Source organism: Zonotrichia albicollis, chromosome 6 (assembly GCF_047830755.1).
Source record: "Zonotrichia albicollis isolate bZonAlb1 chromosome 6, bZonAlb1.hap1, whole genome shotgun sequence".
In the NCBI taxonomy this organism is placed as follows: Eukaryota; Metazoa; Chordata; class Aves; order Passeriformes; family Passerellidae; genus Zonotrichia; species Zonotrichia albicollis.
In genome coordinates this window covers 475,437-490,003 of record NC_133824.1, presented here as the reverse complement: position 1 = coordinate 490,003, position 14,567 = coordinate 475,437, and the positions used below count along the sequence as shown (strand labels likewise).

General features: G+C 45.0%; 1 protein-coding gene across 4 annotated transcripts in view; it reads right to left on the bottom strand.

The window, feature by feature from the left end:
- Nucleotides 1-14,567, bottom strand: part of LOC102072960 (nesprin-2) — a 181,891-nt gene that overhangs the window by 19,290 nt on the left and 148,034 nt on the right. For all 4 annotated transcript variants that reach the window (XM_074542222.1, XM_026796308.2, XM_026796309.2 and 1 more), the window contains exons 100-102: nucleotides 13,709-13,867; nucleotides 12,621-12,787; nucleotides 272-434 (exon numbers count right to left, since the gene is read on the bottom strand). In XM_074542222.1, coding sequence (XP_074398323.1) covers nucleotides 272-434; nucleotides 12,621-12,787; nucleotides 13,709-13,867 — 489 coding nt within the window. The remainder of the gene's footprint in view (nucleotides 1-271; nucleotides 435-12,620; nucleotides 12,788-13,708; nucleotides 13,868-14,567) is intronic.

The following is a 14,567-nucleotide window of genomic DNA, read 5'->3' as shown; positions in this document are numbered from 1 at the left end:
TGTACTGAACTGAGCAAATTGGCTTTTGTTTGTATTTTGCATGTTTTCCTTGGGTGAAGGGGGGCAGGGAGATGTGGGGGTAATTCAAGACAATACCGAAATAATTGCAAGCAAATAAAAATTTTCTGTGTAACGCATCTTGGCAGGAACACGCCATGCAAAGCAAACAGTCAGAAGGGAGGGCTCACTAAAGAAAAGAAACAGGTGATTTTATACCAGGACCAATCAGCAGCATCTTAGCTCATTTACTCTGGCTGCTGCTATTTCCCACCTGCTGTTCTGCCAGTCTCTTCTGGATTTCTTGGTCATCACAGATGTCATAAACAACAGGCTTGGAAAGCTCAGACTCAATCCGGGCCAACCAGGTGCGAAGGTTACTCATGTTTTTGTCCAATTGTTGTATAAAAGCAAATGTTTCCTTCAGTTTCTTCACCCTAAGTAAACCAGGAAGAACATTTTGTTACAAAGATGGTCAATCACTGGAAAAGATGCTGGCAGGAGCTGATGACAGGCATGGCTTTATGAAGCCATGTCGCATCAAGCTGCTGCCTGTAAATCAGAGCCGTGTTTTAGCCAAAACCTACCTAAACTGGCTCAGCAGGACCCTGCTCTACAGCTGAAAGCAGGACTTGGGTGAAGGCTTTAATGGAACTCTATAAGCAAGGTGAATTTTCATCTGCTAGGGAGCACTGGACATTCATCTAAGTGGAAATTTGTACCATAATTTGCCACTTAAACTAAAACGGGTATCTATGGTTTGATTTTCCTGCCGTGAATTTTGCTCAGTGTCATCTTCAGCAACCAACAGGCTCACACTAATCAAAAAGGTACTACTGTGCCAAGAGAGGCAGAATCTGCACAAACCACCAGTCCAACATCGTGACAGAATCACAGAACAGTTTGGGTTGGAAGGGCCTGAAAGATGCCCTCGCTCTATCCTGCCATGGGCAGGGCCACCTTCCACTATTCCAGGTTGCTCCAAGCCCCATCCAACCCAGCTCTGAACATTTCCAGGGATGGGCCATGCACAGCTTCTCCAGGCAACCTGTGCCAGGGCCTCAGCACCCTCTGGATGCTGACAGGAGAGAAGGCCTGAACAACAGCTACTATAGAACCTGTAGCACCACAACATTAAAGCTCTTCTAAACACCACACAAACATGCAGAGATATGCCAGACTCTCCTGACAGGTGAATAATTTAAAAACCTAATCCTGATGGTGGAGAATATCAAATGGCCAGGGAGACTTGTGCAGTGGACAAGAAAATGAACCATTGACACCATTTACTTTTCTTACAGCTGTTTGTAGCACAGTTCTCAAACTGCAGACCAACTATTTTTTACTTCCAGCCTTAGCAGCATATTCCCATGTCAAACCCCCATATCAGCCCCTCAAATTACCCACATAGCATGCTTTTATATTTTGGCAAATTTGTCTCCATGTGTTGGAGGAATATCTGGTGAACTACCTCACTGGTCTCAAATTTTTCTTGAAATTTCATTTACTGCAATTCCCAACAAAAATGACTAAAAAGGCAACACCAGGGTGACACTTATCTCTTCAGACTTATTTCAGAGCTTGTCATCCAGACCTTGGTAGATAATGAAGAAAAAAAAAATCATTACTTGTATCAGACCTGTCTTAAACATCCAGATCACAAGATGAGATGACTGTACCAAAAAGCACATATTTCTCCCTATGAACTGCAATGGGCTACCCTGCAGTACTGTAAATATCAACACTGCAGACTCTAAAGTCAGATGAAATCATTCCACCCATGTCCTAGGGAGAGCCCATTTCTTAGCCAGCATTGCTTCCCTGTGCTGGTCTCCTGATCTCTAGTTATGTCCTTGTACCTTAGGATCAATTTTTGAACCTTGCATATGATTTTTAAAATGCAAACTTACAAATTAAACCTTTAGCTACTGACTAGTCCAACAACTATCAAGATGAGCCTCAATTATTTAAGTCAAGTGCTGCACAAAAAGTTAAGTCTATATTGTGAAAAGGTTGAAACATTTCTGATTCATTGGCCACAGAGGCTGGGAAATGTCACCATACAAACAAAACCAGCAGCGGCACTGCAAGGACAGCTTGTACAAGGGGTTCACTGCATGTCCCCAAATGCAGGAGACTGCTGAGGGGTCTGAGTTAAGCCCTGATGTACTTGGCAAGACAGGACTGGGAAAGGCTGAGGGATGTGATCTCATGTAATGCAGGCAGGGACAGATTGCTCCAAGGCAGAAGTGCCCACACAGGGCACCTGGACAGTTTCCTGGCCCACTGTCCTGCCTGCTGCCAAACTATCCTGGCAAGTTTTAGAGGAGAGTGGTCCAAACCGGCTGTAATGAATGGCTTTTGCAACTGCCTGATGATACAACAACTGAAGATATGCAGGACACCTAATCCATAATGAATATGCCACCCTGTAAGCAACAACTGATCTTATTAACAACCTTAAGGTAACCAAAGAGGATACACACGTCAGCCAGACACTTGATTTAAAGTAAAGGACTTCTGGAGGAGATATGGGAATGATCCTGCTGGATTTCAGTCCTACTGTTTACAGAGTAAGGCCAGAAAATTTAGGGTCACATATGGATCAGCAGCATGGAAAGTTTCCCCTACACCTCTTGTCCCAGAAGCACCAGGCAGTACCTTCAGTAGTTTTACCAGGAGGACAAGAAGAACACAGTCCTACACTGAAGCTCCTGGCAGGTATTTAGCAACTCTGCACTCTCCAAAAGTAAAATTAGTATTGTCTGACTGATGTAATCCTGCAAGCCAGCCTGAAGGATTTGGCCCAAGTCCATGGTCCAGCTTGTTCCTGCCTTGCACCCACAAAGCTGCTGACTCTGGTGCAAAGCACCTGCCTCTGCCCCTTTACACAGACTCTGTCTTCCACTGCTGCAGCTGACTGAGAGGAAACCAGGGGATGACAAAAGCATTTAGCTGCTCTTGCTTTTCTTAACAAGCTTTTTTTCACTGCTCTGGTCCCAAGTTCAACCCTGTATGCAAACAGCATCTGGCTCCCAAGCAAACAGCTACTGTATAAATCTTGCTGCTTTTGATTTTGCTTATATTAAGTGGTACTCAATGAACATGTCATTGCTCCATTTTCTTGTGCTGTCATGGGCTGGCAGTTATTTTACCCAGGAGAACTAATTCTCCCTGTGCCCTGTTCCCATCAGTTCTTCTGGCTGGTTACAACACTCAGCAGGGCCAGTGACGCCCAAGGCATGTGGCCCTCCAGAGGCAGGTGACTCAGGAACCCTTTTCCCTGGAGAGATGGACAATACAGGCTCTGTGCTGAGCACAGGAGGGAAGAGTCTGAGCTAAACATCTACGCTGTAGCATTATTAACTCTGCATGACTTCAGGCCAGTCAGGAGGAAAGCAAGGCTTGATCTCTGCCCTGTCCCTGACTGTATTCTGTGGCAATTCACCTCCTGCATTTCCTGTGGTGCTTCCCACAGCTGCTCTGGAGACAGGCACATGCAGGGACCATCTGATGGCACAGCTGACCTGCTGAGACCACAGCTTACTGTGCTGCTCAGATCATCTCTGCCTCCCTGGGCTCCCTCCTCTGCCTCGATCCACCTGCTTCCCATCCCTAAGCTGCATTACAGAAAAATTCACAGGGTGCTAAAGGTCTTTCTTCAGTCTGCAGAGTGGATAGATGAACACAGCCAAGGAAGTCCAAAGCAAAACCAAAGGATATTAGGCCATAAATAAATATATTTATGACTGAAAGTACATTCGATGCATTTTAAAAGCAACAATTTTAGAATGCAAGTGTGGCTTTTGGCACTCCAATATTATTTTGGCTTAGAAATCACTCTGATTTTCAAGTTATGAATGTCACCATGAGGATCTTTATCTTCCAGTGTTACCAGAAGCAATAGTCTCAAAGACAGCATCATTGTGGAACTGAGAGCTTGTATTTACATTAGCAAATGCCATTAGAAACACCATTGTAATTAAGTCAATTAATCTGTTATTTATTCTCGATAGAATTTGGCATTTGCCAGTCATTTAAACACCCTTAATGCTCTAAAGCCATTCATCTCAAACTTGAGCTAAGCAGCCAAAGAAGACAAAAACCTCAGAGAAGTTCACACCAGTGCAGGGCATAAATGGGAAGGCAGCCTTGTCCAGACATTCACATTGGCTGATCTGCTCCTGTCAGCAGACACAGAGCCCAAGGAAAAGGGCAGGGGTCTAAACTGAAACAAGACCTAAACTGATGAAAAACATGAGCATCCTCAGCTTGCACAGAAGTCACAGGCAACTGCCATTTGCCTGGCTACAGCTCAAAGAAAAGAGTGAAACAGACTAATTAATTAAATCAACAAATCAACAACAGTCTTCATTTGCAACCACCATACTCAGATGCATATCTGCACCCTGAAAATACTCTTACAAATCACCTGATCTTTGCATGAAAGAAACTTCATGAACTCTTTTGAGATGTATGCTGACCGTTTCTGGGGAAACAGAGCCCTTCTGGAAGCTGGGTGGGAGTGCAAAGTGCACACCTCCAAGCCTGGGGGCAAAAGCTTCCTGCCCGGTCCAGGTATCAATCACCCAACACAGTGAATTAACAGCACTAAAAGTTCAAGTGAAGCAGAGAAAACCAGCTTCTTGCTGAAGGTGGAAAGTGCCACCACTGTTGATTGAATTCTTTCTCTACGCAGTGTGAATCTCAAGTTAATTGAGACTGGTCAAACAGGAAAAACTTCCTGTTTACAGGAAAACTCCTACTAACCCATTGTTCACTTCCCACTGAGAACTCACCTGCCACAATTCCACATGCCTCCAGAAAGAAAAAAAAAAGGTAACAATACAAAAAAATACAATAAAAGTATCAGCACTGAACTAAAAAAAACCCAACAAATTCAGATTTGTCTTGTTCTTTGCAATGGGCCAAGCTAAAAAATCCACCCTGATTAGCACTCAGACACATGCTTAAGTTGCCTGGAATAAGCCAAACAAAGCCAGTTTTAAAATATTTTAATCTTTACACCACAATAGAAGTGGCAGAAAAAGAACAAAAGTAGGAGATTATAACTACAAGCTGGCTGCAAAAGTGAACAGAAGGACTAACTGACTTGACTCGAGATTGGATTTGGGTCTTAATACCCACAATGAAGTTGCCAGTATTGGGTTACAAGGGAAAAGCATTAACCTGTCTCAGGCAGAATTCATTGCACAGTGTACTTGTAGTAACTACTCAGGAATTACCTAGCAGTAGGAGGAGCTTCCAGGTTGATTGAAATGTATTCACACAAACAAAAAGAATTGCATTAGGACATGCATTTTGTATTGCTTTAGCTGTCAAAGTGCTGCAGGAAAAGGTAGGGGGGAAGCTCAGATAAGGTAAATAGCAGCATTCAAATTTTAGCGTCTGAAATAATGAAAAAACATGCTAACATCTGTCCCAAACTCTCCTTCACAAAGGCAAATGTCACCAGAAAAAGCGACTCCGTGCATGTCTTTGGAGGAGGAGGAGGGGCTGAAATGGCCCTGCCAGCTGACAGGATTGTTTACCAGCGGCCAAGCAATGAGATGCACAGCCCAGGAACCTTTGTTCAGTGACTCGCAGGGGGAACAACCGTGCGAGGGACAAAAGCCGCGCTCTGGAGAGGTGATGCCGAAGGCGAATCTGAGGCCTTTCCATGGAAGGCGAGGCCATTCCCGGGCCGTGCCAGCAGCCCCGTGCCCCGGGCTGTGTGCGGGCACGGAGAAGCGCAGGAGGCTTTGGGGGAGAAAAGGTTCTTGTCAAGGCTCTCCGGCGCCTCGGGTGCCAGCCCCAAGCACAGCTGATGGCAAGGCAGGGGCCCGTGAGCACAATTGCTGCTGCTGCCGTGCCGCACTTCCCACTCGCTCGCCCGCCGGCCTCAGGGAGCCGCAGCAGCGGGCGCATCCATCGCATCGCACCGCACCGCACCGCTCCCCCCGCGGCTCCGCCAGACCCCACCGGCACCCGGCACCCACACGGCACTTACGGTTCGCACGGGAACACCATTCCTCAGCCTGCAAATCCCAAGCTGCAAGGGGGAAACCGTGTGTGCGAGCAGGCAGGCATGGCAGAGGAAACCCCTCCTCCACAGATGCCCTATTTATTCGCCGCTTTAGCATCCCGGCTGTGGGGGGGAGGCTCGCCCGTCCTCCTCCTCCCCGACCCCGAGCTGGGGAGACACCGGAGCTCGCTCTCTCTCTCTCTCTCTCTCTCTCTCTCTCTCTGTTTCTCTCTTTCTTTCTTTCTCTCTCCCCCCTATTTTAACCCTTACGTTTTGCGTTGGGATTTTACCTGGCGAACGGCCGCATCCCTCCTCAGAACAAAACCACCAGAGCTTTATTCTGACACGGGAGAATTGTTAGCACGGGAGGAAGCGCACGCCGGGCGGCCGCCCGCGGCTGGCGACAGAAAGGTTGCGGGTTGGAGCCTCCGGCACCGGGAAAGGTGGATGCGGTGCTCATTTCTTGGGAGAAACGGGGATTATTGGAGCCTCAGACCCGGCTGATTTGCAGCAGAGTCAGTCTGAAGCGAGCCCAAAAAAACGAGCACACGTACATCCACGCACAGGCACCACGCACAAAGATGTATCCTTACTTCCCCTGCGTTCTGCTTTCTCGCCTTTACCATTATAGCCCAGGTATTTAAGTACGAATTAAATCTCCCACACACTAACCTGTCCTCTCTTTAACCTTCCAGACCAGGCAGAAGGCCTCCACTGCAAATAGCCTGTTATGCCAGAAGGCAAAATAACCCCTAATCTTCATTTATGATATCATTCGTTTGTGGAAAAACACACTGTCATGATTTCTGTGTGTTATGACTGCCAGAGATCACGGGGTGGGAAAAAAAAGGCGGAAGTTGGAGAACCTTGGGTTACAAGTCACTCCCCACCCAGCCAAGAGCAGAAAAAAAACCCAAAGAAGTTGTGATAATCCCACCAAAAATGCAAAGAATGATTTTGAAATCAAAGGTTTTCCAGTATTCAGGTAATTTTCCACAGACCTGTACTGACTTGCTGATGGCTCACATGGCAGAACACACAGTTCCTGCGAGGACACAGCACACTGTGAGAGGGCTCAGGACATTTGCATAGGTAAACCATGCCCAGTCACCTTCACAGTTTATTGTCCAGAGTGGTTCAAAACCTCTCTTTGAAATGGTTGACCTGAGTAAATGGAGAAATAACCCCCAGCTTTGGAGGCAGACACTAGGAGTGAAGATGGTGTGCAGAAGACAAGGACTCCCCTTGCTCTGCCAGCTCCCCCTTCTCCCTGCACACATTGCATAACCAAAATAAGCCCAACCATCATGCCTGAGACAATAATGGATTCTGTCACAGCTTTTACACTGAAGAGAAGTGTAATCCTCAAAGGACAAAGAGAACATGGAAAGAAAGCAAGCACTTTGTGAGGGAGATTTCAACCATCCACATATTTTTGTATACCAAAAAAAAACCAAAACCAAGAATGAGATTTTACAGTGCTACTGCCACAAACCAGCACAAGTCTGCTGGACATTGCTGCCTTATTTACCTGGGGAGGCCTCCCTGCAGCATATCTTGCTTCCCTTGCCATGTAATATTGATCTGCAGCAATTCAAAAAGACCTTTGAGCCCAGAGTGCACCCACACTGATTGTGGGCTGCCACAGGGTAGGACAGCACACCAACACATGGTGCCTGATTGTCTGCCCTGCCAAAGGGTAACCAGTGTGGTGGAAAATAAATAGAGACCAGCTGAAGGGTGTGCTGTGAACTCACTTGCTTCCCAAACCCATAATCTGGGGCCTGCTGGTGCTGGAGCAAATTTTGGGGCAACCCAGGCACAGTGAGGGTGCAAGGGAGGAGAGGGAATTGGCAGCTCACTGCACTCCCCATAAAGCCTCCCTGGACCCCCAGCACAGCACAAGGTGATGTCACTGGAGAGTTTCAATTCCTTCCCCTTTTTTTTTTTTTTTTTTTTTTGCAACTTGAGAAGTTTCAGTCTGTTTGGGAATTTCAGTCCCCCCAGGGTATGCAGGAAATGAGCTGAAAACACCTTCAATCTTCCAAGTTCTATTAAGGAAGGTAAGGGCTGACTTGAGTGTAGCAGTTTAAGATTTCTGGACAATGCAATGATGCTGGCAGCTAACAAACACAGGGTAAGGACCCAGCTGCCAAGGATAGTTGCATTTAAGAGAACGAGAAGGCACATTTGACCTTGCTTGCTTCCCTGAATTTTCATGCTTGCTTTAAAGGTCACAGTCATTTGAACCCATTCCTGCTACATACACAAAACCTTTGCTTTTCTCCACAAGGCTGAAAACACAGACTAGACCCACCAAGTAAGAAAACACATCAGTGTGCCTGCAGCCAGAGCAGCTGAGAAATGGCATCCCCTTTTCACAGCTTGGCAACAAGTGGCAAGAGCTGCAGGATGCCCAGAGCTACATAAATGCAGCATCAGCTACTGCAGAAACTGGTCTGCAGACCCAAAACTCCTGGAGGCAGCCCCTGATGAAGCTGCTGGCTTTAATGAAGGCTCAAGCAGCACCCAAAGCTTTGCACAGCCCCAGGCAGTGCAGACACCCCCAGGGGACACGGGGTGCTCCTCCAGCCTGACTGCAGGCACCAAGCAAACAGCAATGCAGAAGGAAAACATTTCCTCTTCACTGGGCTGGGAAGCAAAGTGAGGAGTCAGAATCAGGGCTGGATGGCCCAGGAAAGGGAACATGCCGTGCACAACACAGTTCCTTGCTAGTCCTTGCCTGTTGATGCTTTCCAGGAGTGTTGTCCCAGAGCATATTGAGGATGTAAATCCCACTCCATGGGATTTTGGTTGTCTACCACCCTCAGGCAGCCTGTGCACTCCTCCTCCTACTGCTTCAGTAACAAAACCAAGAGATTTCCTGTGTCCACCTTCACAGTCAGCACAACACTCCCTTCTGCCTGTTAATATGTTTCTATTCCTCATCGCTCAACAAAGAGCCAGCACAAACCCCCTGTGGTAAGAGTATCTTCCGAGCTGAACAGAATTCATTTGTTCTCCTCTCCTGGCATGCTAATGCCTTGATGGTTACTTTATCCCATGAAAATTAACATTTTGAGATTCTTCCAAGTTGCAGCCAGACGGTGGCTTGGTGCAACACACGAGGCAAAGCTTTTGTCACCACACAGGCTGAGCACAGGCAGATAATGAAAGTGTTAAGTCCTACAAGTGCAGCCATATGGCAAATCTGAGCTTGTCACCATGAACTAAGAGAATCACTTCAAGGACTAAATGGGGAGCTCACCTAATTTGCCCATCTGTCCCAGGACGTTTATTGGTTTAAAAAGGTGAAATAAGCTATCAGGAGGAATTCTCTGCATTGATTGGCTTCCAGGCTGGTTTGGTTTCATATTGGTATCACACAGCCATGCACTGCACTGCAGAGAAGATAAAATCCTACACAGGTTGCAGGGACAGCCATGGGGACATCAGCAACCACAGAACTGAAGCTGGCAATAAATCTCAATTAGATTCCTTTGTGGATACAGGTTATTTTTCACTCTTGAACCACAGGATCAAAAAGTGCCCATCTACAAAACAGATTCCACACCCAAAACCAAAGAATTGGCCTTGAACACAGCTATTCAATATACACTTTTTTCTCCTACTCAGTGTCTGGCTCTGTAGTTCACCTCCTTCCCAAATCTTGGCCTACCATGAAGACATACTGAAATTTGGTCCTTGTCCCTGTGATGGTGGGTGGGCCACTGGGAGCCAAGTGCAAGTACAAATAAAGGTAGCAGCTCATTGTGTGTTTAACAGAAATTGTTGAAGATGTCAAAAAAAGAGCTTCAAGTGGTCACAGATTTGGCACCTGAAACCTCAGAAAATTTTCACTTCAATTTTACTTGCCACAGCTACTAATCTGAAAAGACAGGAGTGAAACCACCTCCTCATTTCATGGATGTGCTGTGAAAATAAGTTCCTACAAGCAACTTTTTTTCAGGAGAAAGACAAGGTTTTCTCTGCATCCCAGTCAAAATTTGTCACTTCTCTCCAGGAGCATTCCCCTACCCTCAAACCCTCCAAGCCCTGTGGCACTCCTTGCCAGAGGCATCTCCTCCTTTCCTCTTATTTTCCCCAGGCAATGAAGCAGTGTCCAATAAAAGGGCTTTGCACCAGTCTGCAGATGAGGCAGCACTTGTGCAGTGCCCCAGTCTCATCTGCAGGGCTGCAGAGGATGCACAGCCCCTGTGCCATTCCCTCCAGCCTCCACACTCTGTGAGAGGATCTCTGGACTATGATGGCTTAATCCAGCAAGGACAACAAAATTCTGCCACTATCCTTATCCATTATCAATACAAAAATTTTTTTAACAGTTTCTGCAAAAGCAAACTGAGAAGGAAGGGGACAGTCTGTGAGCACAGGGCATCACAACCCACACTCACAGGTCACCTCACCTCCAGCCCAAGGCTCTTGCTCCTCTCTGCTCTCCCTCAAAGATGCCCAATTTGTGTCACACTGGTGATGGGCTGAGCTGCTGCCTCCCCACCATCACCTGAGCTTGAGAGAGGCTACTGAAAAGCACGGGAGGAACCTCATTTTGCCCCAAAGCACACCTCAGTGAGGTGGACATTTCAGTCAACTGATGTCTAATTTAATTCCTTCAGACATCAAATCTCAGTGGCAAGCCAGCACCATAGCAGCAAACTCAAAGCAGAAAGCTGAAAGATTATAGCAGGGCAAAACAAACTCTTAGGAGTGTACTCAGAGTCTGTTGTGAGTGTCTGGCCTGGTGGTTACTCATGACTGAGCAGCTGAGAGCCTGCCCCAGCAAGGTGGATTAGGTGAGGGAGGAGAGGTGCTACAAAACACTGCCATATGCTGAACCTCTCTTAGTATTAACTCAGAGGGGACCAGCAGAGCCCACAGGGCTGCCTGATAATCTCGGGCCACCAGGAGAGCTGCTTAAAATCACATTTTGCCAGGTCCTTCCAGTTCATTACCCTGGTCCTGAGCATCAAATTGATGGAAATCAGAAGTAGAAGCTGGCACATTACAGATATTTTGGAATTAATTACACAGGAACACTCATACAGCATCACACCAATTCCCCAGCAGCTGCAATATCCACTTAGAAACCAAATACTGGGAGCCTTGTTGATGCTCTAGACAAATCCACAACAATGTACCTCAGAGCACCACTGCACACTTGCCTGAAGCTAAATATTTTAAAGACACCAAGTAGACAAGTCCTTTTTACAGAGTACTGGAATACAGTTGCCAGATCTCTCTCTAAATGCCCCATCAGTTCTTTAGCATGTTTTCCTAAAGATTATCAGAAATGTGCCATGCATACCTCACTTTTAAAACAGTGCATTTTAAAATTGATACAATTCAAAACCAACATACAGCAGAACAAAAAATGATCATAAAAAAGCTTTAAATGTGACACATTACTATCAGATGAGAACAGAAAAAGTGCAATTACTGAAGTGAAGCTTGCTTTCCTACACCAGATCAAAACCAGACACCTTGAGACAACCATTGCAAGTCTATCTGCAGTGTCACATCTTGAGAAGGCAGCTTCTGCTTAATCATTCACAGCTCCTGTGTCACCATTAATTCAGATCTCATTCCTGATTAAGGCCCAGCACAGTTAGCACTACATTGTCACAGCACAAGCACCTGCATTATCTGTCCCAAATTTAACTGAGCAACAGAGCTGCTGAGAGCCCAGAGTGGGGATCACAGGCAGAACAAAACCTTGGGAGAGAAGTTGAGACCAACACCAATTTGGTGTTGGCTTTATTATTTCTGGATTACCAACAAACTCAGCAGGAGGCAAGACCAGCCCAGCATCCTCCTCCCAAGCTGTGGCAGAAACTCAGAGATAATGATGAAATGGGATAGTCTCAGTAAGGCTAATACTGAAATGATCACGATGTTCTTTACTCTGTCAAGCATAATAAAGATGCTTAATCCATTAAGAAGAGGTTGTTGACTAGACTGGGCAGATTTTGGTTTTCATTTCAACTGACAGTATTTTTCACTTCACCATCATACAGAAAATCGTGAATTTCAAAGAAACTCTTATGGTCTTTCAGTTGTTTTTAAGAGGGAGACTGAGTAAAGAAATAGCACTGGTATTAAATGAAATTTCAAACACTTGTGAATGTAAAAGAGGAACATTATCATATAAATCTGTCTGCAGAGACAGAATAGAGTCTACTCCTAAATTCTGTGCATTCAGACAGAGTGAAAGAGAGGCTTGTGTTAAAATGGGAGGCTCTCCTAAAAAGCCTAATGCTTTTAGGAAAGCTGCCTTAAAAATTAGGTTGCAATTCAACACATGGAATGGAGAGATCACTTTGACTCTTCCTTTTAAAAAGCTCCCATCATTAAAATTTTATTTCATATGAATTCTTACACCCTGCCCTCTACTGTTGGATAAATTAAGACACTTGGTGTCATAATACAGCAATAAGTTATAAAAGAAAAGCATTCCCTTCAGCCTGACTCCCAATAATAAATTCCAACTTAACTGGAAAGTCATGTCACACTGTTTCTGATGGTCAAGGACACAAACCTCTGACTTTTATCTCACATAAAACATTAAAAATAATTTTCTTACCGTGCTCCAATGACATCAAAGAGGTGCTGCCAGCGATCATTGATTTTGTTCAGTTTATCATCTATTTCTGCAACTCTGCTCTTGTTGCTAGCCTTGATTAGCTGATCACCCATTTGTTTCAAGTGAAGCTTATTTTCACTGAACAGGTTTATTTCTTCCATGCAGTCCTGATAAACATACACAAACATTGCTTTAATTACAGGGCAAAACAAAACAATGATACCAAAACAAAAATATGTGTTTCTTTTCCCACGTGTGTGATGTGAAGTCAGGCTTTGCTGAGGTTTTACATTAGCACGTAAAGCTCTCACTAAAAACAAAAAGAAAACCTCAGTGAAGAAGCTCTCTCACAATCTATGAAAAAATAAGCAGCTTAAAGACTTGCAAGTGCCAGGAGTAAGTATTCCTAAAAATAGCAATCGAATGTTCTAATTTTATGAGCTGCTTTCCTGATTTAACATCGTTTTTCAATGAAGCTACCTCAAAAGAACCCAAATTCGAGTTTAGAGTGGCTTTATTTTGCTGGCATTCTTACCCAGAGGAGATGTGGGATTAGATACTGAGACATTTTAGCCATGGGGAAGAACAGCAGAATAATTATGGTCTTCTTTAAAATCAAGCTAATAGAGAAGTATTAGAAAGCACCAATGGGGCAGGGACAGAATTAGGTTTTAATTTTGGCTGTGGTTCTTGTTTGCCTGGCATAAGACCTACCCCATCCTTCAACCTTTTCCTTGCCCTCTGCTCACCAGTTGTGTGGATGATGGAGGTGCTGAGAGCAGTGAGCTGCTCCCAGGACACCACTCTGAGCAGTGCTGGGTGTGCATTGTGTGCCCCAAAACCCCAACAGCCCAGGCCCCACCACCACAGCTCACACTGAATAAATGCAGTCCAGTGGCATTTCTGCTCTGCTTTAAGCTCCAAATCTGAACACAAGAAGAGCTAATGATAGAAAAGCTCATCTCACAAAACCCCGTGTGTTGGTTTTACACCATGTATCACTTCCAAGAGCAATGAATGCATGAGGAATGGTGCCTCTGTAATGAGTTATCTGACTGCAATTGAAGAAGAGTGGCATTGCTGCTTACCTTCTGCAGTTTGTCTATCATGTCTTCAATGCTAACATCTGCAGTCTGCAACACTTTGCTTTCCATCTGGACCAGCCAGGAGCACAGCTCCTTATTCTTCTCATTGAACACGATCCAGGCATTGAGCCTGTCCTCGATCTCCTGCTTCCTCAGGGACACCTGTGGAAAAGCACACACAAGAAATTCAAGCAACAGCTTTTTCTGGAAGGAAACCAGCAATTATGAGCCTTCTAATTTCTAGTCTGCATTTGATCTTATTCCATTTTGCAGGAACAGTTATCAAGTATCCTACTTTCCTTTCCAAAGCCATCAAGCAGATTGTTATTACATCTTATTTTGGATTGCAGGGCAAAAAGTTGACTTGCAAATACCAGATTCTCTCCCTCAGAAGAAAGAAACTGAATGACAGCTTTATAAACAATGTGCTTATATAATAATTTAAATGTTACTCAGTGAAAACCTGAAAATGTCAAACACAGAAGGAATATAAAATACATAATTACTACATACTGTTTAGTATGGCCCTGTATATAACACAAGAGAAATAACACCTGGGTAAGTTCTTATTTTTCTGCCACTCTAAGAGAAACTTTGCAACTACTGACTGCAATTATTTTATCACTATAAAAGCCTCCCTGTTTTCTTTCCATTTGCCCAGCAGTAATTGGAGAACTTCCAAAAAATGAGCATCAAGAATCTATCATTTTCATTGAAAACTATGGATTTTTTTTCCCCCATCAAAAATACATTTTCCAGGATGGATAAACAAATCGTCTAGACAGAGCAATTAAGGTCTAAGACTGCCTGAAAAAGCAGAGTTATTATCATTGCTCCAATATCTCAGAAATAAGCAGGGTCA